At 44.2% G+C, this 27,845-nt stretch overlaps 1 protein-coding gene across 5 annotated transcripts in view; it reads right to left on the reverse strand.

Annotated features, from left to right (window-relative positions):
- LOC108921702 (seizure protein 6-like) overlaps nt 1–27,845 on the reverse strand; it is a 72,597-nt gene that overhangs the window by 35,910 nt on the left and 8,842 nt on the right. For all 5 annotated transcript variants that reach the window (XM_018731325.2, XM_018731324.2, XM_018731326.2 and 2 more), the window contains exons 2-3: nt 841–1,509; nt 606–724 (exon numbers count right to left, since the gene is read on the reverse strand). In XM_018731325.2, the coding sequence (XP_018586841.2) occupies nt 606–724; nt 841–1,509 (788 nt within the window). The remainder of the gene's footprint in view (nt 1–605; nt 725–840; nt 1,510–27,845) is intronic.

Genomic DNA, 27,845 nt, shown 5'->3' on the forward strand with positions numbered 1-27,845 from the left:
TCCCAATTTCTTGCAATAACACCAACCATATTGGGATCCTAATCTCCCCCACCAAAAATTGCCTTAATACCACCCATCACTACCTTAAGGCCACCGCACCCAACATGCCTGTTGTCCTACTATCCATATCCAAGCCACTTCCATGCCACCCATCCATCCTAACCTGATGCCCCCCATACCCAATCTGACCCCAACCCTCCTTCCATAATACCACCTATTGCAGCAGCTTACTATCAAACTACAAGTGACAGAATGACTCGTTATGTTTCCTCTCCTCTTGGTACCTAATTAGTGTGAATACCGTAGTACACAGACAACACATTGTGTATCATTTCGTTTCAGAACCCAAAGAGTCTGTCCACCCACATACTGGTTCTTGAAAAAAACTGCTGTTGAGAGCAGCATTTATTATTGTCCTCAGCTCTGATTAGAAAAAAAAAAACATTATGTCAGACAAACCTGCACATCAGATGATCTGGAATAGCAGCCACTGTTTTCAACACCTGGTTCCTTTTGTGCAGATGTGGACTCAAGATGACTGTACAGTGTGACCGTGGCTGCTTGCTGACCAGGTTACTGAAAGTACAGACAGAAGGTGTACTGACCTGCACTTCAACTCCATAGCCCAGGTACACAGTGATGGAGTACATGCAATCCATGGCTGAGTCACTCAGGGACGCCTTGATGTAGCCTTCTGCTGCTGTGAGGTTCATGCCGCAAGGCACTGGAAGGAGAAATGCAAAGAGCTGATATTAATGGGTGTGAGAATGCCAGAGTATATTTCTTTATTCTATTAGGGTTTCTGAGACAGTTGGGGATGGTCAGCAGAAGTTGTCCTACCTGTAGTAGTGGTGATGGAGGTCGTACCAATGGATGCTGTGCTGTTCTTCATGTCGGAGTCTTGCAAGGGCTGTATCGTTGACTTTACCATGACCTTATTCATCGTTGTGACCTCATTTGTCACAGTGCCCACTGGAGTGGTGAGGGCAGGGGACACTGGGCTGATTGTTGGGGAAACAAGTTCCCATCCGTGGGCCTTGTCCCTTAGGGCTGTGGAGGATGGGGGGTGTGTGACAGGAGTGGTCAGGGAGTCTGCAGTCACCAGTATCTTAGCCACTGCTGAGGACTTTCCCTTGACCTCTGACCTTCCCTGCAAAATTGGTGGATATGGGGCAGCAGTCGGGGTGGTGGTCATGGGAGATGTGGCTGCCATGGTGACAGTTGTGGCTGCGATGTCGGAGAAAGCAGGTGCGTCCTCATGAGGCACTAGGTGGGTGGAAGCAGGGCTCCTGTCCGATTCTGCGAAGAACTGCTGATCCCCACGGAAATCCTTGGTGAGCAGAGCTTCATGAAGCAGGAAGCTCTTCAGTAAGGATGGGTGGTTGGGGATGCCAGCCGTAGGGCCAGTGGTGATGGAGTGGGGACCACTGTCCGTGCCCTGGCTGGTAAAGGAACCCACTCCTGAACTTCTGACTCCATGTGCCTGGTTGACAGCATCTAAGTCAGATCCTATGAAAAGACAGCAAACACAAAAACCCTCTAAATTCATTGCTCATCTGAATGGCCACTGGAGACCATTTATACATAGAAAAGGGAATACTGGGAAACAAAACCACATCTCCTGATGGAGTAAGAGTTGTGAGTGAGCTGTAGTGATGTGAGGAGGTGAGGTGAGTTTGGCAATCAGGGACAAATTAGTTAGGTACAAGTGGTCAAATTAGAGAATTTGACCAAGATGTCTTGTAGTGGACAAAGGTCTGAAGAAATATGAATATTTGACAAGTTGTTAAAGCAGCAAGAGGTTTTCTTTGGCTCCATTTTCCATGCTAATATTTTTTATTTTTAAAAATGTTTTCAATTTCTTTGAATTGATTAAATTTTTTGTCCTGATTAGGTATAGAAATAGCCTTTTCCCTCAAGCAGAATCTCTTATGATCCGCTGAAGTGCACATTATAATCCACATACACACTTGAATGGACATTAAGATTCCACTGTTGGCATCCAACGCTGTACTCTAAACGGATTATAGTTAAGACTTTGCACCCTACCAGTAGTATATATTCTAAAGTAATATATGACACTACACACACACACACACACACACACACACACACACACACACACACACACACACACACAGACATTTTCTGAACCGCTTGTCCCATACGGGGTCGCGGGGAACCAGAGCCTACCTAGCAACACAGGGCGTAGGGCCGGAGGGGGAGGGGACACACCCAGGACGGGACGCCAGTCCGTCGCAAGGCACCCCAAGCGGGACTCGAACACCAGACTCACCGGAGAGCAGGACCCGGTCCAACCCACCATGCCACCGCACCCCCTATATGACACCAATTATGCCTATTTATATTTAGTTCTGCTGCTGTTTCCACACTTACACTCATTTTACTTAGATATGTTTGTATATATTTCTGTACATTTTTTTTGCTATTTGTATAGTACTTATTTTGTATCCTTTTTTAAACTTTATACTTACTGCATTACTTTAATGTTGCTTATTATGCTAAATGTGTCTGAACCACCAAGCACCATATCAAATTCCTTGTATAAACTCTTGTATTTAGTCAGTAAAGTGCTTTCTTATCTTGTGGTAAAACACATAGTCTAGAATTCTCTTGAAAGGCAACATCAGTATGAGTGACTGTGATTTGAGATCATGTTAATTTCTTGCAAATGATACTTTACTTTTTTAGCAGAGAACCTGATCTTTAGTAAACTGTTGACCTTGACTGCTGACCTCAGAATGGGGCCAAGACCCTTGTTTGTCATCAAGGACCATGCTGCAACCACATATTTCCAAAACCTGCTGTGGTCAAGGACATAGCCATATCTCATACCAGACACTCTTTGTCTCCTCTGATATGCAATGTATCCCTCTTTTCCAATGGAATAATACATTTTATAACATTGATTCTCTTGCATGTTTTGGAATTTTTTGCGTTTTGTGTGCCAGCCTCGTAGAAGTTAAAAAATAGACAGGATGGAGGGAGAAGCTATTGGCAAATATCTCCATCTGAAGACCGACTTCACCGGCTGCAGCTCATAACTGAGGTTTTTGTGTCAGAATGTTTAGAGGACTTACTAGGAGAGCCAGAAAGGCCAAAGAAAACATCTCTGGTAGCCTGTTGGCCCAAAATGTCAAATTTTCTTTCTTGAACTCTGTTATTGTCCAAAGAAAAAGCAGGAAAAAAAAGTTTTGTGACAGAAAGAAAAGTGACAATTGTCCTCAATGCCCTACAGCAGGTTTTTGAGTGAATTTTTTGGGCTTTCTCAGGAACATGCTGTGTGATCACAATTTTTTCAAAAATGAAAACACTCTGGCAACATTTCAGGCAGATAAAAAGAATATTTTCTCAGCTCACCGGTGGACAGAGTGGAGCTGAAGGACGGAGCGACATTCAGGCTCCCCACCCAAACCCCCACCATCCTCACTCACCACTTGCCTTAGTTCAAACAGCCTTGCAAGAGTGAGAACCTAGGGGAGGGAATTCAGGGATTGGGTTGGCTATGATTGTAGGGAAGGGGGGTATTTGTAGGTGGGAACAAAGTTTAATAAAACCACAGTACAAGTCCTACAAAGATAAGCCACTTCAGAAGTGGAAGGTGTTTTCTCTGCAAAACCACAGAGGTCTGCCACAAGGGTGGTCCAAAAGCACATGGAATATATATTAGTTACAGCCATCATTGTGCATTAAAAGGACCCGGGTTCGAATCCCAGCCCATGCTATAGTACCCTTGGTCAAGGCAATTACCCTGAATTCATACAGTAAAAATTACTTAGTTAAATTATTATTTCTGGCTTCCCATGGAAGCCTAACATCATAAATCACTTTGGAGAAAGGTGTCAGCTAAGCAAAAAAATAATAATTGCAACAAATTAATAGAGATCTAGCATAAAATGCTTCTGGCATAACGCCTGCCATCTTCTGGTTTCCAGTTCACCACCTCTTTGCTTGTGGCACTTGTCACATGTTCTCCAGTAGATCTGTGCACTGATGATCCCGACACATCTGTGGAGTCGTCATATAACACTTGCATCCAAATTCTGGTTAGCATTAGTATTACCTGAACAGTGTCTAAGCAACCAGTTGTAGACCTAGTAACATACAGCGTCAGTATGTATCACTGCATGGTTGCAGGTTCGAGACCCATGGAACTTTTAAAAATAAACTAAACCACCTTGCTGTGGGTGGCCACATCTGCTGACCAATGATGGAGGCCTTTCCTGTGCAGATGTACCAATGGCCACATCTGCTGCCAGACTTCATTGCTGTATCTCATCCCTCCATCTAACAAAGTCTTCCAGAAGCTAAAATATTGTGTTTCACCTTATCAGAAAGGGAACATACATTTATCAAGCACTGGCATCCAGTGAAATACATTCTGCAGAGTGTGTAGGTAAAAGCCACCTGAAAAGACGTTTCCCCTCTGGTTTATTTTGCAGTTTTTGTCAGCTGTCGGCAGAAAAGGATTGGGGGAGTTTTCAGGGTCAACAGCATGGCCAGATAAAGACTTATACACATACAGTGTGTCAGCAGGCAGCATCAGCATGAAATAAAGATGTCAACTAGGGCTTGAGGATCCCACCTCCCCTGCAAACCATAGAACCTCATAGTCCTTTTCCTTTTTTATTTTAGATCAAAAAACCTCTTTTACGAGGGGATGCATTCACATTCTCTTTACTGAAAACAACAGTTGCACTCCACTTCCTCTCAGTCAGGGTGCGATGCCACTATGGAGGCAGTTGCTCAGCAACAATAGCAGGAGGTACCAAGAGGTTTTTGTAAACATCTTCAGGCTGTGCTTGTGGATAATGCGGTGATAAGTGATCTGTTGTAGTGCCATGCAATCTCCTTCGGGATTAAAAAAGTTATCATTCATTCATTCATTCATTCATTCATTCAAGTAATTCTAGGGTAGATACTTTGTGCTATCTGCCATTTAAATGCACCTGTTCATGCAGTGGTTAGAGCTGCTGCCTGTGGACCCAAAGGTCACGGGTTTTAATTCCACCTCCAGCCGTAGTACCCTTGAGCAACGTAGTTACCCTAAATTGCTCCAGTAAGAGCTGTATAAATGGGCAAATAGATGTCAGTAGCGCAACAGTGTAGGTTCATTCAGCTAAATGAATAAATGTATAAGTAAGACAACATGAAGTATCTTGATTAAGGGCAAAAGGTTAGAAGTTCAAAACCCAAGAACATTAAATGCAAGGACAGGTTTCTGAACCTGAATTTCTGAAGTGAATGTACAGTTTAACTGTAGTAATGGAAGGTACCTCCGGGGTGAGGTAGCATATAGCCCCACCCTCAACAATACCACTGACCTCTGTATCCCATCAAAGGGAAAATAACGCAATGGCCTGCGTCTAGAAGCATGCAAAGATCTCGGTGGATAACCTAAGATGGGGCATAAATTTGCTGTGCAAGTTAAATAATTCACGATACAAGTGTGGAAAAACATCAGTCACCCTGTGATCCTCAGACCCTCTTGCACTAATCATCATTTCCCTCACCTCATTCGAGAGAAAAACATTCACATGCACATGTGGCAAGAATGTTTTTCCTCGCTGCTTCATTTCACGTGGATCAAATCGATCTTCCTTCTGAGCCAGCAGGTTTTCAAATATGACTCACCGGTAAGGTGCTGGTTACTGAACCCTAGCCGGTTATAATCTGCTTGTTGTTTAAGATCATGGTCCCCTTTCCATTTCTCTATTCCCATCCCTTCCTCCCTGAGTGTTGCCGCATGAACACACAGAGCGGTAATAAGGGGATTCATATCATGTGTCACTTCTACGTCCCTGCTTTTATTTCTTTAGCTGGTAAAGAGGAAATGGACTCAATGGGAACAGGTGTCGCAGCCATTGATGATCGGCAGCTTCCATTAATGGGTCAATGTGACAGATTCTCTGTCAATAGAACTAGTGACAGAAGGGATACTGGTGAAAAGATTAATAGCATCACATATGAACTGTGTTTGCTTTAAAACCGATTTTCCCCATTACACGTACACACTTGCACAGCAGTGCTGCCTCCAGTGTGACAAAGTCGGGAACAGTCCTGTGCCCATCGGGAGGAGAGCATCCATGGCATGCATGAGTGTGCGAAGGTCATCGTTCATTTCGGCTTGTGCCCTGAGCTCACACATACACCCATGTGCACACACTCATCTGTTTTCAAAGGGCATTGTTCATTTAATATCTCAAAAGAGGTGAACCAGAAGTTCACCGGTGTCTGCAGAGACTGTCTTGGTCTATCTATCTACTGTATCTACACACACACAGAAACCGCTTGTCCCAAGTGGGGTCACAGCAAACCGGAGCCTAACCCGGCAACACAGGGCGCAAGGCTGGAGGGGGAGGGACACACCCAGGACAGGACACCAGTCCATCAGAGGACAACCCAAGCAGGACTCGAACCCCAGACCCACCAGAGAACAGGACCCAGCCAAACCCGCTGCACCAGTGCACCCTCTAGCTATCTATCTATTGTCATCACTTGTCTGCTCATCTGTCTGTCTATCCATCTGTCATTTCAGATTTTTTTTACTATTCTGAGCACTTACTTTTAAAATCTGTGTTTAACTTTGCAGTTCTTTGCAAACCTGAATATTTACAACTCATTTTTGTACTATCTCTTGGCTGATTCACAGACTGACATTTCCCTGACAAGCTTGACAACTTTGGTTAATCTTCCATGTTGACATCAGTAATTCAAAGTCCTTCCTGCACTTGCAGATGGGAAGCACACATCTCCAGCTAGCCCTATTCTGTCACACTAAGTGCTGCCATAGTTTGTCTTAAAAGCAATTTAAGCATATCTGACATCCCCTATAATTTGGGGGGATTACAGTGATAAGATGCAACATTCACAAAGTCAGCTATCAAGTGAGCATCAAGTCAAACCTTGAAAAGAGCAAAAGTTGTCGCTAAGACATGGGTTGGCTTCGTTAACTCAGCACCTCAATACCCTTTCCTACCTGATATTGCTCTGATTGATGGGGAGTAAAACTAGCACTAGTACCTCAATTTACATCAGGCCTCTGCAGCCAGTGTGCAAATGACATCAATGTCCTAAGAACGATAGCCTAGTTAGGAGAGATTAGAGCCCCAGCAGAGATGAAGACAAGGACTCTTCAGTGTGACTGTTCATCCAAGAAACACTGAAGCACCAAGACTCCTCTGCTGATAGCAGCTTGCTCCACTGAATCAGTGTCACCCTCGATGTGTAAGGATGCCACCAAGGAAGAGCCTTAAAGGAAGAGCCAAGAAGCAAGAGTCCAAAAGTAAAAAGTCCCAAAGAAAGAGTCTCAAACGAAGTGTCAAGAGTAGAGCCCCGCAGGGAAAACATCACAAGAGAAGTCACAAGGTAAGAACTGCAAATGAAGAGCACCAAAGCAAGATCACAGTGCCAGCTATTGGAAGTAAGTTAATGCACCCTGTGCGTCATGCAGGGATCTACAAAAACATGACCTTCCACCAAACCTCCCCCTCACGGTGACTGTCTTGCCATCCCTCCTCACATGCCCTCATCTTAACCCCTCTATCACCTTATCGGCTCTGGGATGATACAATCCAAACTTCTTCCATATATTGGATGAAGATAAATCAAAGAGGCAAACAGACAAATGAGGGACTGAATTTTACATGAGACAAAATGAGTTTGCCCTTCCAGAAAATGAAGCGCCTCGGCCAGGCAGGAAGGCAATATGCTGACTGGTTGTTTCCCGCTATGTCGACAGAATGAGAACAATGTGTGCAAGGTGCGAGGGGAGGACAAAGTGTTGTAAAGAACCAGAAGAAATGTGCTAATAACAACAAAGCAAAAGGGAAGCCAAATGGACTGAAGAAGGAAGCAACACTTCATGCCTGGCATGGGAGGCCATAGGTGCCAGTGTGATGACTTCTGTCCACATTGTTCTCCACCAACACTTAACATTATTTTTATGCTATGTGTGCTGAAAAAATTCATCGTTCAGTGCAACTCCAGGCAGTTTGTGATTCATACACAGCCAGATTGCTACTGCGGCATTTCAGTTCTCAAGCTCAAAGGTAGTTGTTTCCTTGATAGCAGCTGCAAGATTCTGTCAACAGGGAATAGTTGAATTTCCTCACCATCAGAGCTCGACAAAGCAAAATCCCCAAAACCCTGAGCAAAAGGGGAAATAGTGCATGCGGAAAATGTTTGGATCATCTGAAAGAACCACAGACCAGAGTCATAGTGCATCTCCACCTTGTTTCATCTGATCCACTGACCTTAACTTGACATAAAATTTAAATGTCCCCAGAGCCCAAAGTGGAAAAGTAACCTCATGATCCAAGGAGTGACTGGATGTAACACTAAAAATACTGGAGGAGCCCCAGCAGGTTTCTTCTGTTTGTAAAACAACATATCATCACAAAAGTGTGCAGCCATTACAATAAACCAGCAGTAGAAAAAAGGTTAAGGACACATATTTGTTTCCCACTCCCCACTCCTGCTGTAGTGCCCTTGAGTTAGTACTCAACACTGAATTGCTCCGGTAAAATACCCTGTTGTATGAATGGGTCCAGTATTGTAAGCTGTTTTTGATACAAGTGTCAACTGGAAATCTATTTTATAATAATAATAATAATAATAATAATAATAATAATAATAAACTGAAGGTCTTCGACAGGGTACAGTAGATATGGGGCAAGGGTGTGTGAATTGTTTTATAAGTTGTTTTTTGGGCCCTGTAATGCTGTTTTCAACAGGATGTCAGAGGCATTGGACCTATTCTGAGGCTCTGAGAGATTTTTTCAGGACATTCTACAAAAGTAAACAGTGATCTGTAATTCAGACTAATTAGTAAAGTAAACTTTTTTACACTGTTATCTACTGCCCTGTCTTTGTGTCATTTTTAGTAAAACAGCAAATCCAGAGCTGGCATGGATGAAGGAATGGTTAAGGAACTGGTTATTTGATCAGAAGTTTCCACGTTGAAGTCCTCAGGTCTGAACTACTGTTGTGCCGTTTAGAATGGCAATTAAGCAGAAACAGTCCATCCATTCATCCATCCATCAATAATCAATAACTTCTTGCCCAATGAAAGGTCCGGATTCTATCGCGAAGTCAAAGGAAGTGAGGCAGGATGTGCCCAGGATAGGAGGCCAGTCTACCACAGCTCAGAAATCACTCTAGCAAAATTTAAAATTATAGATACAAACCGTATTTTGAATCAAAAAGAAACTGGTGGGCATCCACTATGACACAATAAATGCCACTCCATGAGGAAGACAAGGGCTCTTGCGGCTGTTTGGCAATGAGACCAGTGTGGTCTAACACCTTCGTTGCCAATGCCAAGACCCTTTGAGTTTACCTTGGGAGGATGTGCCTGAGCATAGCCAAGAGCCTTTCGGGGATCCGATGATGCCGGGAGGGGCGGAGAGTTAGGAGCGAGTCCTGTCCTTGGGGACAGCTGGAGCACAACACCAAGCTCTTAGCATACAAAGCTCATTATCACCTACTGCACGATGTGAAGTTTTCAAAGTTACCGTGGTCGTGAGCAACTGCAAGATAAATTAAAAATCTTATTATTCTGAGAATTGGAGAATAAATTATCCCCACATCTCTCCTGGGAGCATACGACAGCCGAGGCTTTTGGCTGCAAGCTCGTGACTCTTATTTATCCTCCGATTGAAGGTTAAATACCAAACAACAAGATAACAGCCATTATGATGCCAAAAATTGTCTCTGTACACTTGAACACCAGCAAATGAGTGTCTATGCCAAGGTATTCATGGGAGAAATATAATCTCCCCCATATTTTACATTTTATGCAATGAGGCAATGTCATTGTCTTTTAGCCATCCTGCTGTGTGGCCTACCCACACCCCCGCCCCCCACCCCCACCACCCCCAAAATTCTGACAAACTGACACTGTGTAGAGAGCAGGTGCGCCAAGTTTGCCTTGTTATTTCACACTTGTGTCACAGACAGAACATGTAATGACCTAGCTGTTCCAAATGAAGAAGAAAACCAGGGATGAAAGCCAGGGATAACAACGAAGGACACGGAAACACCATCTCTAGTGCGTGTACCGTGCTTTCTCGGCATTGGTCCTAATGGAACACAACAGCTGAGAAATGACCTCGGGACCTTTGCTTTGTGCCATCTTCACATCAGTACCTGACTGGGAGGTCAGGTACCCAATGATGAAACTCCAGGAGAATGTCATCTGCTTATGATCTTCGCCTTTGGTGCAATGACAGGGAAAAGGAAACAGGCGTCTGATAGCTTCCAGAGACCTGATGCTTGGAGATGAGGCATCTTCTGCCTGTCATTCCGAGATGTTAGCTCATTAACCGTAACCATGGCAGCTCCCCCGCTATCCCGCCACCACTCCGCTTGCATTACAGCTGGCCAAGTGGCCTCTCTCTGGGGTTTTGAAGGATCCCTGCCCTTAATGGTTACAGCAGACTTGTTTGAGGCGCTTGACTACATCCAGAAACCTTCTGGGTCACGCTGATAATGATCTTCAGCCACCACTGAACCAGGGTAAGTGTGTTCTCAACACCTCCACAAAATGGCAAACCAATGAGTGAGAAGTCTCACCCGGAGGCTAGGTGGTTCAGCATGTTCAACAGCCTGCAGAAACAGACACAAACACACACACAGCCACAGAATGTCTGTTTCTTCTGTGTTTAAGTAATGAGTGACAGACTGTCGTATGGAATTGACAGGGTTCATTTTATTGAGTGTGACACTTCGGTCTCGTGTTGAGCAGAAACACAAATAGACGTCTGAAAGCTCTGATAGCCACTGCCTCCTGAGATTCATGGGTTGGGGTTCACGGGAGCAAGGTGACGAGTGGGAGGGATGTGACTGTCTTTCCCAACTTTTGCCTGTTAACCTTTCCATGGTGGATAAATATAAAAAATCAGAAATAAACACTGATTCAGGTCTTAGTTTTCTCAGGCTTGATTCTCCTTTTTTAGTTCAAGTTAGTAACAGGATATTGTCATTGAAATCAGTCACTGCAGTGCATTGGTGACCCATGACTTCCACAAAGCCCTTAGAGCCCATTTGTGGATTGACATGGATCTGATTCTCTAAGTACACTTCCCATGGGCTTCCCTGGGTCAACAATGACTTTGCGCACAAATAAACAAACATGCTTGTTGGATTTTAAAGGGTGTTCTGCAACAATGGACCAGCTTCTCACCATTTGCCAGCTGTGGGTCTCGGTAAAAGAGCCGCTTGGGACAGCCTGTCTGTCAGGATTAATTATAATAATCCCACTTCTCTGTGTGTCTAGGTTGCTGGTGGAGTAGCTGAGCTGCAGTAAATTGATTGAAGGGTGTTTTACTTGCGAAAACACACAGCTCCTTAAACCTCAGTTGCATGGCAGCACCTGTATTATTCTAATATTCATTACACGGTTTCTCAGAAATAGTGACACTCCTTAAAAGTTCTTTTTTTTTTAACGTTTGGTATCTCCGAATCATACTTTCTAACTCTCACCATACACGTGATCCCACAAATCTAGTCATTCTACCTGCCATACACAGCTGGATTTTCCTACAGCTCGTTAATGCTTATAATGACATTCTTGTCCATCTCAGTCTAAAGACTCACCTATTTGTATTGTGCCTCTGTTTCTCAAATTAAATTATGCACCACTTGACTGTAGATACATGAAAAAAAACCTGCACTAATTGCTAATGCACTGTGTTAATTAACTGTTCAGTGTAGTTTTGTACATTATTGCCACAATGAATGTATTACATTATTGCTACAATGACCATGCGTGTCGCTCTTGGAATGAGCATCGGCTAAGTGAATAAAACGTAAATGCAAATTTGGACTCCCATCCTCGATCTCTGGTTATGTCACCAGAACACGAACATGTCACTGCAATGAACAAAAATCGTGTCCAGCATCTTAACATCCTTCAACCCCTGACCCCCCCACATGCCAGCAAGATAAAGAAGGCAGAAGAGAATTCGCTGAATTTTAGATCCTCCGCTTGAAATGAGCAATGCCAGTGGAATATAAATCATCCATGTGTCTCGGCAGAAAGGGACTGAGACACGTGATCACAGCCTGAATGACGGAGTGAGAAGTAGTGGATGATGAGAATGTGATGGCGGCCTCACCGAGAATGAGGTATAGATATCAGTTGACTCCCAACACTTGAAACTCCTTCACAGTGACTCCAAGGAGTGGTTCTTGGGTCCACAAGCCCTACAAATGACTGAGTACCAGACGTTCCTTCTACCCTTCACTCAGGTAAGAGCCCTTAAAACAAACATCTACAGCTAAAATGCTTACATTTATTGAGTTAGTGAACATACTGTGCCAAATATTACGATAGATCCTGGTCATTTCTAATACACCATATTACTCAAAAAGGTGCTTCAGCATAATCTGTAAGCACTGACCCTGACTTCTGTATGTGACATTAACCTTGCTGAGGGAGTTTCTCTCAGTAGTTTCCAAGCGACGGTGCCCACAAACTTTCTGATGAGCCTTCGTCTCTGAGTCACCAAGGCCACTGAGGACTATCTGCTCAGCCGGAGTTCGGTGCTTAGTATTTCCACATCTGCACATCACTGTTTCAATATAGAGAAACCAAGCGTTTAAATCAAGCAGTCGTTTGTCTCATTTTCTCATTTTTCACAAGACAAAAGTGTCAGTACTTAACACATTTATTTCAATTGGGCCAGATCATTTTACAGGTCACATGAATTTTTTTCAATCCGTACTGCTTGAATTCCTTAACAACCTGTGTTTTAGGCAAAAGGACACAATATCTCCCACTGGCAAACTCCCTAAACGGTGAATGTACTTAGATTACCTGACATGCAGAAAAGAGATACCACCAGTTATAACTTCTATCACTGCTTTACATACAGTCAGTACAATACTAAGGTCACCCTCTAACCCCTTACACACGTCTGTATCTTATGCAACCTTAAGTCCAGCAAGAATGGCAGCATCAGCCATGGGATTTTTTCAAAGGAGTAGATTATCCACGTAAACCCCACCCCCTTGTAAATCCCACAAATCCATCCAAAATCCAGAGTCATCCAAACCCTGGAGCCACCTAAGCCTCTCCTCCTGTCAGGTCCAACCGCAACCACAAGTGAGCTGCCTAAGTCCCGCCTTCTGCCACATCCAACCCCAATCAAAGATGAACTGTACAAACCCAGCCTCCTGCTATGCAACCATAGACCTGGAGTGTGTTTAAGCAGCTACTCATTACTTTGTTCAAAGGCTTCATTCTCATTTCGTGTCATCCTTAAGTTCACCTAATGCCACACTGGGCCTTTGAAGATGTAAAGCTAAAATATTACAGGGCTGAACAGGAGCTTGGGAAATATGAGCCAACTGACAGCTGTATTATTCTCTTCCTATAATGCATACGAGCAGCTGTCTGGTGTGACACACCTGAAAATAAATTAAATTATTCTTAAAAATTCAAGAGATCCGGAGGAGATAAAAAAGGAATCTACAGTTAATTTATCAAAAAATGTGTCTGCAGCGATTTAAATCGAAAGCCTTCATGGGTAGGTAACATGTAGGAAATATATGAGGACAGAACAAAGTGAAAAGAAGAAACCCGAGGCCAGGATAAAGAGCTATCTGTTTGCAGTGTGGAAACGAGGGCCAACGGCAGCATCACGCCGGATGGCCTGCCAAAGGACCCGGCATCCGCATAAAGGAGACTTCGCTGCTGTCTCTCCCTGGTCTTGGGTGAGATAAGCCTGCAAATGGATGGGGAGCTGGAAAGACACCTTGCAGAGTTGGGGGAAAAACAGTGGGGAGGGCTACTTCTTATGTCCCTGTGATCCAGAAACCTCTTTCCAACCCCAGTCTTTCTCTTAATCCTCATGGCATCTTAAGACATTCTGATCAGTTTCTACCATTGATCCCCTTCTCAATGGAGCTGCATTTAATTATACAACCATCTGCACACTGTATTTTTCATGGAGTTCAAGTTCTAAATGGTGGAGCAGCAGGATACTTCTTGGGAGAACAGTCACTGTTTTGTTCAATGTTTTCATCCAGTTCTGTTGTCCAAACTGGACTCTGAAAGTATTGATGGGTGTGTGACTGGATGCAGAGAAGCACCCAGTGGGGGGCATGAGCTGATGCTGCCACGGAAACCATATCGCAGAAAGGCACTGTGGGTGGCAAGAAGGGAGCAATTGCAAGGGCCCAAGGCTGGCTCCTTGCGTCACATGCCAGGATGTACTGGGACTGGAACCCCCAAATTACGGCTCAATAACCTACCATTAAACACATGTGGTACAAAAAGCGAAGAAATAACACGTTACGATCGTCTCATATTTTTTCCACCGGCTTAACAATAATGAAAAGAATTGTGTTAGCTTATTAGGCAATTTTTGTTGTAGAGCGAGAACAAATTTGCTTGTCAAGCATGGCTACCCCTCTATATCGACAATGAGACAAAGAGAGAGTGACTGGCGGGAAGGAGCAGGAGGGAGACGGAGAGAGAGACAGAGAGAGAAAGCGAGATACTCACATTAGGAAAGCCTGGGAAGGTATGTGTCTTACCGTCTCCTGAGACACTAGATACTCTTACATGCTTTACTTAACTGGGCTGGCTGGTAAAAATACAGCTGTGTAACCCTCTAATAAAATATGAGGTATGTACAGTAATTTGGGGTACTTTTATTTATTACTCAAAAAAATGAATTACTTCAGCACCTTTTAACATAATTAAAAAATCTGAATGTTAATATTATGTACTTTTATAGAAAGGCCCACAGTTACCAGTGTTGCCATTTCTTGTCATTAATTAAGCCATTCACACACACACACACACTGCCTGAAGCTGCTTGCCCCAAGTGGGGTTGCGGTGAACCGGAGCATAACCCAGCAACACAGGGCACGAGGCTGAAGGCACACACCCAGGACAGGACAACAATCTATCACATGGCATCCCAAGCAGGACTCGAACCCCAGACCCGCCAGAGAACAGGACTCAGCCAAACCCGCTGCGCCACCGCACCCCCTAAGCAAGCCATAATGATTTCCTATTCAGTCAATAACATTTATGACGACTGACAGCAACATCTTACAGTAAGTGTTACTGCATTAAAATAAATGTGAATATGGAGCACATACTGTACCTGTAGACACTAATACAGTCATAGCTAGTAGGGGATTCAGTTATTCACCTGTAATGATGTATGACTGTTTTGATCACAATTTTGATTTTTTCAGTTAGAAGGAAAATCAAATGCTTTATTGCAATACTGTACATTAAGTGCTGTTGACTGTTATGGTTTTTTTTTTTATTTATCTGCTTCTATCTTCATCTCCAAGGTGACCAGCAGTTACTAAGCTGCTTACAGTGATTAACCCATTTATACAGCAGTGCAATTTTTACTGTATCACACACACACACACACACACACACACACACTTTCTGAATTGCTTGTCCCATACGGGGTCACGGGGAACCGGAGCCTACCCGGTAACACAGGGCGTAAGGCCGGAGGGGGAGGAGACACACCCAGGACGGGACGCCAGTCCGCCGCAAGGCACCCCAAGCAGGACTCGAACCCCAGACCCACTGGAGAGCAGGACTGTGGTCCAACCCACTGTGCCACCACACCCCCCTGCTTTTACTGTATCAGTTCAGGCTAAATCCCTTGATCAAGGGTACTACACTAGGGGATGGGATTTCCACCTGCGTCATTCGATTTGCAAGGCTATAATCGTGGCTGATTGGCCACTGTATATCAACCCACATAACTTATTGTAATCGGCTTCCTGTACATGCTGATAAAAATATGAAAAGACACAGCAAAAGTTACAATGCAACTTTGACTGCTTTTTTGAACACCAGAATTTTAGAATTCCCATAAAGCCAACATCTGCTTTCCTTGCAAGATAACCAGCAATCTTAAATATGTTCCTTGCCTGGATGACCAGTTTTTTTTTTATCTCCCCTCCGAGAAAATTCTGCTTTCGATGCCCTCTGCAGGATTGACTGGAGGTATAAAGAGACAAACTGGAATAATCAGTGGAGTCCAGTGCTGGGGACGGTCGTGGCACTGACATCTGTCACCAGTACCAGATGGTTCAGTTCTGGTCCTGGAACATAAGCAATTCAGGCACTTTAATAAGAACCCCTTTAGTCTCCAGTTCAGATATTTATCCACTGAAGTACCAAGGGCCCATAGCTTACAGATATCTTTAATTCCTGATACGGGATTTGGTGTCAGCAGCACATCAGGGATTGTTGAGGTTCTTTCCAACAATTTCAAATTCACATTTCTCTTCTCCTCGCTTGGCTTCCCTCATTATCTATTTGGGGTATTTTAAGTCGAAAAGGTAAGGAGAAAGGATCCATCCTTTGCCAGTTCACTGGCAAAATCACTCTGTTTCTCCATCTTTGCAGTTCCTTACAAAAACAGATTCCCTCATGGCCAGACTGCAAAACCATGCTTGGCAACCTTTTTTAATAGTAAACGATGACAATAAAAAAAAATAGAGTTTCTACTTAATGCCAGAAACGGTCTGTGTAACAAGAAAGTGGTAAAAATGCCAGCAAGAAAAGAAATACTTTAAATAGTTTTACTCCAATGGGTTTCAAGGCCTTGTGAGAAGAGAGGACATCGAGTTGCGATGAAATAACATTGGGAATCAGCAGAAGACACATGCAAATATTAATCTGGGAATGTCTGCGAGTCTTAATAGCTCCGAATGATCCCAAGCTGAATGCGCAGCGCAACGTTTAACGTCTGAGCACATCATGCATTATTTATGCCAAACCAGTCAGAAAGTGTTAATTACATACTACAACTTTCATAAGTGCACGCAGAGCATAAACAATGTATGCAATGTACATGAGTGTGTCCTGCAATGGATTCAAACCAAGCCTGGCAGTAGATAGATAGATAAGTATGCTTGCACATACACACAAGGAGAATTGCATGGCGGATGATCATTCAGACACAATGAATGAAACAGAACATCAAAGTGAGACTGGGAAACCATAGGGTAACAGTTTCCAGACAAGTACAATAAATAAATGAATAAATAAATCCATTAATTAATACTGTTCATGTGAAATATCTCTGTGAGACAGCAGCGTTAAAGGAATATACTGTATATGGGCAATAATATTGGCACAGAAGTTGAAACAGGATCAACATTAAACATAAAGATCTGTAGTTGGTAACACTTTAATAAATATATAACTATAATGTATACTATGGTACCAGTGCAATGTCCCAGTTGTATTCTGTTAGTCCATTCAAGCACCAACATGAACTGTAACGTGCACTTCAGTGGTAGTTAAGGGACACTGCTTGAGGGAAAAAGTTGTTTTAGTGACTTGTTTTTTGGGTCCATATCACTGCTCTGTATCACTTCCCAGAATGGAGGGATTGGAACATTTGATGGCTCTGATGGAAGGGTCTGTGATTTTGCCCACATGCTTTCTGGAGTTTCTTCGGGGGGTTACAGAGGTTCTGGGGTTTGGGCAGCTCACAGCCAGCCATCCTCATTGCTGACCAGGTAATACTTTGTAGACTGACCTTGTCTCATGTGGTGGCTCCCAAAAACTAGCCAGTTATGGAGGGGGTAAGGATGGACTCAGTGATGGCAGCCTAGAAATGGATCAGTGTTGCTTCTAGCGGACTGAATTTTGACCGTAATGTGTAGATATGTCAGGTATGAGCTGGTGTAGAAAGGGAGGCGTCCAGTGTTCATCAGATGGTGTCAAGGGTGGCACTTCTGGAGAGTAAGGGGCAAAAAGTTTGCTAAGTCAAGCTCCATCTTGGGGGGGGGGGGGTGTCATCATTTCAAGGTGTCCGTGTTTCAGTTGTACAAAGTCTCAAACCCTTGCCTGTTCCCATTACTGTGTAATTCCATTGACCCAAGGCTGTTCCTATGGGCAACCACGCCATCCACGTGACACCCCCGCCACAGCTAAGCAGCTCTGCAACTTGGCACATCCAGCTGCGGCGACCCAGCCAACCAGGGAGGCATTGCACTTTGGCAAAATTAGACAATCATCTTGTGAAATTAATTACGCAGCTCTGATTACTCCAGCTTGTCAGTCTTTGCTGTCAAAATATTTGTATTCCCATAATAATTAGATAAGTTCTGCTGCAGCAAAACTTCCCTCTAATTAGCAGCATTTATTTTAGAAAAAAGTTATTTTCTAACCGTGGTTCTTCGGCACGCATTATATCCGGCTCATCAGTCCTTCGCAGGCACCTACACGTGTGCGTGCGCGCGACTCTTCGCAGCCTCTTCCGTATATGAAGCCCCCGTGAATTTCAAATAAATGATTTCTCCTTCCTGTAAATATTGAGCAGCCCTGCAGTGCAGCTCTGCACCAGCGAAGCGGTACATTTGTACTCTGAAATTACGCCTCTCTCCTCCAGCTTTCCGTTGCCCTCCCCGAAAGTTGCACGACTCCCTTTCCCCTCCAGAGAGAGTTACAAAGCGGTGCCGCTTCTGTGTAAGTGCTGCAGTGTCGCCTTGACGATGAAAACACGTGAAATCAAATGATAATTAGAAGCTGCTGGACCAACTCAAACATGTGGGAAAATGGCCGATTTCCCAGAAGAAAAAATATTCCACGTCTTTGTTTTCTGCCCGCGTGTTTTTCTTCTTCGTTGCGTCTTTTGTCGTTAAAATGGGTCTGAATGTTGCAGGTTCCATCTACCGGCGCAACAATTTCCATTTTTACCCTCAAGCAAGATTTTGAATTTCCTTAGACCAAGAGGGGGGTGAAGTGTCTCTGGCAGGTTGCCTCATGTAAAAGAATTGGAAATGCAAAGAAGCAAAACACCATTGACAGGTAAGTGTCCCCAGAGAAGGTTGAATGATGTTAAAGACAGAACGTCATGAGCAGCGGGGAGTTCGAAAGTTTGACCTCGCTTTGACAAACGCTCCATTTCGACTCATCCGCCGCTCTCAACGCTGCCTCCTCGGCCAGTGATTAACAGGAGGGGGTGTTTACCCGTGCTTGGCTGGACTCATTTCTTGGAGGATTTGGTTCTCGGCTGCGCCCCAGTACCAGATGTGCGCCCGCTCTCTCGTTCACGTTTCCAGGCTGCGCTTGACACCCGAAGGGCTGTTAAGACCGAGTTTGATTGTGTTTTAAATCTCCTCCGTTTAAAATGGGTTCTGGAGAAGTGTGAGGGCTTCACAAGCTGAACCATAACCAAAAGACTGATGGGATGTGAGCCAGTGTTGAGGGAGGGGAAGTCGGGGGGCCATCTGCTGCGTGTGTCACCAAGTCACCCGTGTGGCGGTAACGGGCTAACAGGGCACGTGCGAAACGCACGCAAATGATTCATTTCTGGTCCTCTGCGGTCACTTCAAGCCCTGACTTTGCTAACTTTACTTTGCTTTAGAGATGAACCCTGATTCTGAGATTCTGCGGAGCACAATGTGACCCAAATGGAATTCTCAACCACTAACAGTTGCCTCTCAGCCTTCGCCAGATTGCCAGTGGTCAGATGATACCGTGTCCCCTCTGGTCAGGAGGGAGCACATTGGCCACGGTCACACACTCTTCAGGACCATGCCAGGGCAAGAAAAAAGCACGGTTTACCTTACATTATTAACTTATTTTTGAGCAGAATGCCCGAAGCAAGTGCCACAGTCTTCTACATGAATCATACTTACCGAATTAGCCCTGACCGAGGTACCCCTTCCATGGTACTTCTCAAGCGCCGGTAAACCACAGGGGAGAGATCCTCACTCCGCTACATCCACTGACCAGCATTTCCATTACTTCCCTTTTTTCCCCACAGGTGAAAACGTCTGCATTTTCTTTGTCTGCTGGTGACTGACAGCAGCAGTTCTCGGCCAAAAGGTGCACTGGCTAGATTTTGATGTGACATCATTATTCAAGCCACATGTCTCAGAACTTCTCTCTAGGAACTGGCCGTCTTCCTCGCACTAATGACAATTCTGTATCCACCCGGGCAGCCTGCCTCCTGACACCAGGCCCTTGGACTTCAGGGCCTTTTTTCTTCCCAGGATGCCGTTGGGTCCATCCAGAACTTTCGACTCTGTGTCTGATGCAACCCTCTGTCAGAGTTGGATGAAGCAGACAGGGAGGGTAATGTTTGCAATAGAATGGGGTGGGGGCGCACCCTCTGACGTAAAACACACAAAATAAATCTCTGTCCCTCTGAGCATTATGGTGGGCATTACCCAGAAGGAGGGAAAAAAAGTGTCTCTCTTAAATTAAAAAGTTCATTATTTTCATTTGTTTAACTGCGAGTGCTGACTCACAGTCCTCATAATTCATCGCTGTGCTCATTATTTACAGCCAGCAGCCACTGAACTGGCTGCTGGACATTAAAAATAAACCATGCAGGTTGGATGTACAGAAAAGAGAAGCTGTAAATCTGCACTCGTCGGCACTAGATGCACCACTGCATTGTCTCAGCCCACGTGCTGGAACCTAGGAGTTTACACCACAACCACCTCCTTGCCCTTCTCTCCATCGCAAGGTCACACGTGCAGGTGATGGCGCAGAAGCCATGGAAACAGGCATCATTGGCACCTCTCATTCCAGCCACGCTTTCGCTGCGGTGGTGCTTGGCTCGCTCGGGATTCCGGGCCGCGATCCCAACTCAGGGCATCTGGGCACCTTGGCGCTTTGCCCTCCTGGCAGCTCCACGGCACAGATCCCGGTGGGGGTGGTGGATCGAAGGTGTATGGGTTTATCATCTGTGCGGTGAATCACCTGAACCACAACCCCTGTCGTTCCAAACCACAGCACCTCACTTGGCCCGCAGTGCCAACCGCAGTGCCCCCAGCAGACACAGGACAGGACCCAGCAGTCATTTCCTCTCTCAGCGCATTCCCAAGTCCACAAGAGCTTTACACAAGGGCACAGCTGCGAGCGTTCACTCAAGGCAGACAACAAACACCTCGCTAAAGGGGGATCTATCCTGGGACTGGAGAATCAAATCACGTTCTTTTTCTACTCTACTGCCTTGTGGACAGAGTGCGACGATGATTTATGGATAAGATGGAGCAGGTGGTTGACAGGGTGAGGGAGTTGTCTGTATTTCAGGGGCTGGGAGGTCACAAGCAGGTGGGCCAGTCATCCAGTCTTGGTGAAATTCTCACTCACCCCCCGTTCCACGAAGAGCCCTGTCTCTTGCCTGTTTCACCCAACGGCAGCACCTCAAGGGCACTGGTGGCCCTTAAGCAGTTTCTCTCCTAGACTTCTGGTCCACAGTTCTCTGGCCAGACCTGTGTCAGTGAGGCCGCATGAGCACGTGTGTGGAGCGATTCCTGATTTCCGTTTCACATTTGTTAACATTCATTCATTTATCTGATGCTGCAGCTGGGTAACTTTTACGGAAGCAATTGAGGGTAAGTCCTGCACATACAGTATAGCGCATACAGTTCACATAATGGTGTTGATTTCTTCAATTCGGTTCAATTCAATTTATTTTTTCTATAAATCACACAGTTCCTCTTGTGAGGGGGTCTAAATACCACTATTTCCTTTTGAAAAAGTACTTCCTGAATGACATCTGTTCCATAAAAAAGGATATATATTGTGACATGACATTTTAGTTGTTCTTTTGATGTCGGGGACCCCAGTATATGAGGACCGACTGTACCGTCCTTTGATCACCTTGACTACCCTGAAGTCTTATGCACATATAAGTCTGCATTGTATCCTGTAAAAACATTGTCTTCAAGTGCACATCCTCCTGGTGTTTGCCTGCAAGATCTCCTTTTTCCGACAAAAAGCCAAACTAGCACAGTACGCAGCGGAGATGACCTAACATGCATGTCTGGGCTGAGATTTACATAACGTACAACAAAACCCATTTCCACACAGGGTTCATGCCCTGCCAGAATGTCAGTTGCACACCACGGCACAGTCACAGAAAACTGCAATTAAAAATATAACAACAAATAAATAAATACATAAATAAATGAATGAATACTAATAATAAATCCCCACGATGGATGCTGTGACTACATTTCCATGACAACAGCTGCCACGGCCAGAAAGCCGGTTCCACAAAGGATGTCAGAGGTCACTTTGTCTAAATGAGCCTCTGTAGTGTTTTTGCCCATTGCTGTACTTTCTGCAGTGGGGCACCTTGACCTCTCGCTTACCCACAATGCTCAGCACTCAGTGATACAGCTGCTGGCGGGAGGAAATGCATTGACCATTACAGCGCTGGCTTCCCCAGTGGTGGTACAAGAATACCGGAGCTATTTCGTCCAACAGAGAAAAAAGCAAACCATGGATAGGGAGGAGTAAACTATAGACATGGAAATGAAAACAGAGCAACCAACGAAGACACAACATGCTCTCTGAGACACCATAGAAGAACTTGTAGTGAGAGATGTTTAAATTTTCACTGCTGCAGCTCAATTTCATACACCAGCTGGTTCAAAACTTCAATTTATTCATCTTCACTAAGCGTAGTGAATGAGGCCTAACAACACTGCTGACATGTTTACACTTTTGTAAAAGTAAATCATACATGTAAACTGCTCATCTAGCAGCATGGACAGCAGGTGGTTAGTGCCATCTCTTTCCACCTGAAATCCCCCCTGCATGAATCCCACTCCTGCTCCAGTACCCTTACCAAAGAACTTACCCTGAACTGATACAGTAAAAATGGGTAAAACAGTGTAAGAAGCTGAGTGTGTAAACCTAACTTCGTTAATCACCTTGGAGGAAATATTGTACATATTTTATTATATAAAATGTCAGTCCACTACTACAGGCCATATTGAAGAGTATATTTTTCAAATTCATATTGATCTAAGAGGAATAATTCAAGCATGTCTGTGCCTGTATAACAAAACTTACACGATTATTTCTAAAACATAAGCAAAACTGAATAAATTAGAGCTGAATAAATCAATATTTTGAATAAATCAGTTTCCTCTGAATTTTTTCTGTGCCTGTCAACAGTTTATTATATGCATTTAAAATCTGCTTTTATTGAAACAATAACAACTCGATTCATTAGAGGGTAAGAAAATTAATAAATGTGGTGCTGCTGATCTTTTCACTGTTACAGTTGTTTCTTGGGTACCGACAATTCAGTTTAACAAAACAATGAATTGCCAACCAAAAGAGTTCAGTTTTACAGTTTTTAAACTGTGCAAAGACTTCAGTCAACAGCTCAGTTGCACACAATTAAGATGCAACTAGGAACAGAAAAAGAAGCTTCTTTCAGGCCACTGTGATCAATGCTGCTGCTTTTTAAAGAAGAAATAATAATTTTTTTGAGTTTTCCTCAGGATCTTTTCATAACCGCCTGATCACGTGCTCCAGATTTTTCGTCCCATAACACTGCCGAAATCTTCCTCGGATACCAATGACATTATACCAAGGACTGTGGTGTAACCAGGTCTAACAAGGCAAATGTCTCTGAATTCCTCTCTCAGTGTGATGCTCATAGACTGCAAGCGACAATGTTTATCATAATCCGAACTGTTGCAATTCCGCCCAATCCTCATTGCATTTATTGTAGGACTGTTTCTCATCCATATTAACAGACGTAAGGAAAAAATCAAAAATATTATGTATGCTTGTTTTGGTGCAATGCAGAAATCTAGACAATGACCTCCAACGTCCTCAGGATATTCTCCTGCAGTACGGCAGCAAACAACTCAATCCGGGACTGAAATACAAACTGACAAATACGTAATTAAATTCCTGACTAATAATATGAAAAAACCAGACTACAAAAAACTGGAGCGCGACCAGATCCGAAGCCCACTTGCTATGGCACGTTTCTCTGAACGCCAGGCTGCGTGGTCCAGCATGGACTAAGTGGCCTATCAAAGGCTTATTAGCTCAGGATCATATCACCCTTAAAATCTCTGCAAGTCTCACTTCGGGTGCAAATTAGCACAATAATCACTAAACGTGGTGTAACGGCCAGATCACGTGCCCTAGCCTCATGTGAACATATTAAAAGGTTATCAGTGTAGGAGGTGAAGCCACATTAACATAAAACACATTAACATAATTATGACCGAACATCTCAGCTCTCCCGTTCCTTCGTTTGTCCTGAATATTGAGTAACAGCTTTGCTGTAGGTGTTATTCTGTTTATTTTTTATTACATCCACAAGTGTTAAGAGAATAAAGCAGTGGGAGGACTGAGGCAGGACCATCTGCTCACCAGAGCAGCGATGTTCTCCATCATTTCAGACACGCACACATCATGTACCTAACGCTACTTTTCAAATTGCTTTATTGTAAAAATCACTCAGCAAATCTTTGACTGTCCCTAGACTTTGAAAAGCTATAATCACTTAAAACACATGCAAACTCTTAACAGTAACCGTAGTACACTGACTGCTCTGCTGACCAACACAAGCTGAGGACTGTGTGAGACTGACTGAAAAGACTGAAAGCCTGTTCATAATTTGTTTTGTTTGTATCTTCGTAGTCACTTAAGTTGCCAATAAGCCGCAATGAGTCAAATCTTAATACAGATATCCCCCAATTTATTCTCTTAAGTTCTGCAAAAATCTATAACTATCATAAATAAAAATGTAAAAACTGTGGAAGTGAGTTGAATTAAGGTGGTTCCACACCCCTATTCTGTTTGGGTACTAGTTACTGCCTTCCGTGGGCTCAGAGGGTTAACGCTGGTCAAATTTGCTCAGCCACAGACATAAATTTTTGACAACTTGTAAATGAAAAACATTCAAATAAGAAGATCAAGTGTTTGTATTTTCAGAAAATCGTAACTGTTTACACACACAAACAGTTTGGGATTGGGATAATTGGGATACTGCCTTTTTTATGATAAACTGGCTTTTACTTACACGCTGTGAACAATTAATATTAACATTACATTAAACATGATGACAAAAGTACACAACTTCTGTACAGAACACACCGACGCGTGGACCAAATGACAGAAGCAGTAATACATCCACACCACAAGTGGGCACGTATTAATCATACTGCCAACAAAGCAACCAAAGCTAGGAGGATTTGTTGGTACCCTGTAAATCTCAGGGTGAGGTACTGGGTCACCCCACCTTGATCGTCTTGCTGCAGCAGTAAATAATTCAGCAGGAAGGACGTGTGGGGAAGTGCTCAGGTCCGCATGGCATCTCGAAGCTTTCAGCAAACAGCCTGATTAATGCTCCGCACCTCTGCTGCACCCACCGGGCTGGTGCTCTACAACAGGGTTGTGAATTGGGACGAGGAGCGAACCTCTTGTAATCCCCTTCTGCTCCACCTCTACTCCTCCAGCCCTCCGTCACATCACCTCTCTACCTCCACCTGTCTTTCTATTCCTCTGCCAGAAACTAAATTTACATTCACAGTTAAACATATAAAAATGACAGGGAAAACAGAAAGACAAAATTAATTTGTTCATTATTATTATTGTTTTCGCTGAAGACCAACAATTTTTCTAAAAGCATCATGAAGAGTTTTCAAGTTTACTAAAGTACAGTAAGCTAAAGGTAAGTAATGTCAAGCTGAATTCACCTCAAGGTCACTGTGCTTTCCACAGAGAGTCAGGCGGTGATTCAAAGCCTCTTCCAACACCCTGGACTCATAGTGTCCATCAGGACGTCATAGCTGAACCACAATGGGGCAGCAGACAGGAAACCGACGGGGGTACTGGCTATGCCATCACCCTCCCCCCACTTTTACATAGCCCTTCCACCTGTCCATCTGCTACCCCTGCAGGCCAACACACTGTGGCCAACACCTCCCCCAGCGACTTCACGTTGGCTTTGATGTCGGTGGTCTAAGAGTCTCCAGGTCTCGACTGAGGGCCGGAACTCGTCCCTGAAATTCGCCACGCCAGGTATCCGAGCGCAATGGGTCGGACAGAATCCATCACCAGCCCTTTGGGATTTTACATCCCTTTGAAGCGTCTCGGCTCACCCTCCCGTGAGGTGAGGGTGGGGATGTGTGGGGTTAACGGTTCAGTAATCAAGAGGTAAATCCTGCAGAATCCCCATTCTGGGCTTTGTAGCTTCACTCGGTCCCACGGAACTCGTAGGAGCCCTGGACCTGGACAGCCCCTGTCCCCGAGGACTCACTGTGAGGGTCCTTTGCAGGAAAAATCCTCCAAACAGAAAGCCTTCTAGTGTATTCTGAAGTTTATTTGCACTAATAATTTTAATTGATTTAACGTAATCTAACGTAAATCCTCCAGGGTTTATAGTGTGGTAACGGCGGCTGTATTTTGTCATGCCTCCAAATGTGGAGATTACTGTCATCCTGGAGTGCTTCTTGAAAAGTATTTATAGATAATATTCACAGTTTTACAGCACAGACTCTAAGGGTGTTTTTTTCTTAGTTCTGAGATTATCAAAACAATGATAAAACAAAAAAGTGCAGCCTTACCATGAAATTTAAATATAGAATTATTGTAATTAGGAATTACCTGCATTTCCTGGTAACTACCTGTAACCATCTGCATCCAAGCTGCGGTCGTCCAGATATCCTCTGGTGCGGCTGGTGGCATGAGAGACACAGGTCATCGCCTCACTCCTCCCCCACAACCCCCCACCATCACCCCCCGCTACCAACAGCAGAGTGGAGCGAGCAAGAGGGCGACATTAAAAACGCAGGTTTAATGTGCCGAGGGAAATGTAGCATGTAGTGTAAAGATAACTTTCCCCTCTGACGACTGGCCAGCCCCCAAAAAACCTTTAAAAAACATCAGCTGAATGAGAAGCTATTAATATGAACCATTATTTTATAGAACTCCTTCCTTCAAGGTGACTTAGTGTTAGATGCTATTACCTTACTTCCTCGATGCTTATTTTCCATATTTGTTTGTGCAACAAAGATATGTATTTGATTTGCATTACAGCATATCTGATCTTCAGTGGTTTGTGTCCTCTAGAGGGGGGGGGGGCAAAGGAATGGCAAAGGATGGAAAATGAACATGTGCCGCAATGAAGGAGAGATGATGGAGATCCAGATCACAGTGAGAGGGTAGCATAACTGATCTTAAGAAACACTTATTTCCAGAGAAATACTTTCTTATAGTGAGTTATTAAGCGAAACAGTTTATTTTATCTAGTGAAACCAAAACTCCTTTGTTGACAGGTGAGGACATACAAGAAGTTTTCAACCTTCTTGCTCTTAAGTCCTTTATTTATTTTTCAGCCAATAAACTGCCTATGGAATGTGAGAAGGACTGATATGCTCTCTTTTCACCAATCCCTGGTAGTCAGGTAGTCGAAACTGGTATTTCAGCTCAGCTGTAGAATATGACCGGCTGATCATTTGTGAAAGTTCAGCTCTCACACGGATGTAAAACTGTGTGCAGGTCTGGCAGTATTTTCTGAAAGTGCAAGGAGACCAACATCCCCCAAGAGGTCATCATTAAAGGATGATTACAAAAGTCTATTAAAACGGTAAAGTGATTTTACCCCAAGAGTAAACAGGAGAGCAGCGAGTGTCCAAAAGTCTCAGTGAAGACAAGCGGTTGGAGTAACCAGGACCAGAACAAGGACATTAGGGCTGGAGAAGATGGAGAGCACATGGCACGTTGCCCATCTTTGAGCACTATCTGCGGGTTCCGTGCTGTCCTCAGTTGATAGGTAATCAGATTAGCGGGACTGGTGAGGGGTGAACTCCGAGTGTCCAAGAAGCAGCTGTAATTATTCACAGGTGCCGTAAACACCCTACCCAAGTGTTACCTAAGCTGGCTGCTTACCTACGCTGGCTAGTCACTGTTTGCGTGGAGATAATGCCACAATGGCTCGCTCCACCTTGTCTCAGAATCGATTGTTTTACAGACGTGTTGTGAGCGCTCTCATTTGTGATTTGTGTGTGACATGGCCTCGTGGCAGAAGCATCCACCGGTA

Source organism: Scleropages formosus, chromosome 25, assembly GCF_900964775.1.
Source record: "Scleropages formosus chromosome 25, fSclFor1.1, whole genome shotgun sequence".
NCBI classification, from domain to species: domain Eukaryota; kingdom Metazoa; phylum Chordata; class Actinopteri; order Osteoglossiformes; family Osteoglossidae; genus Scleropages; species Scleropages formosus.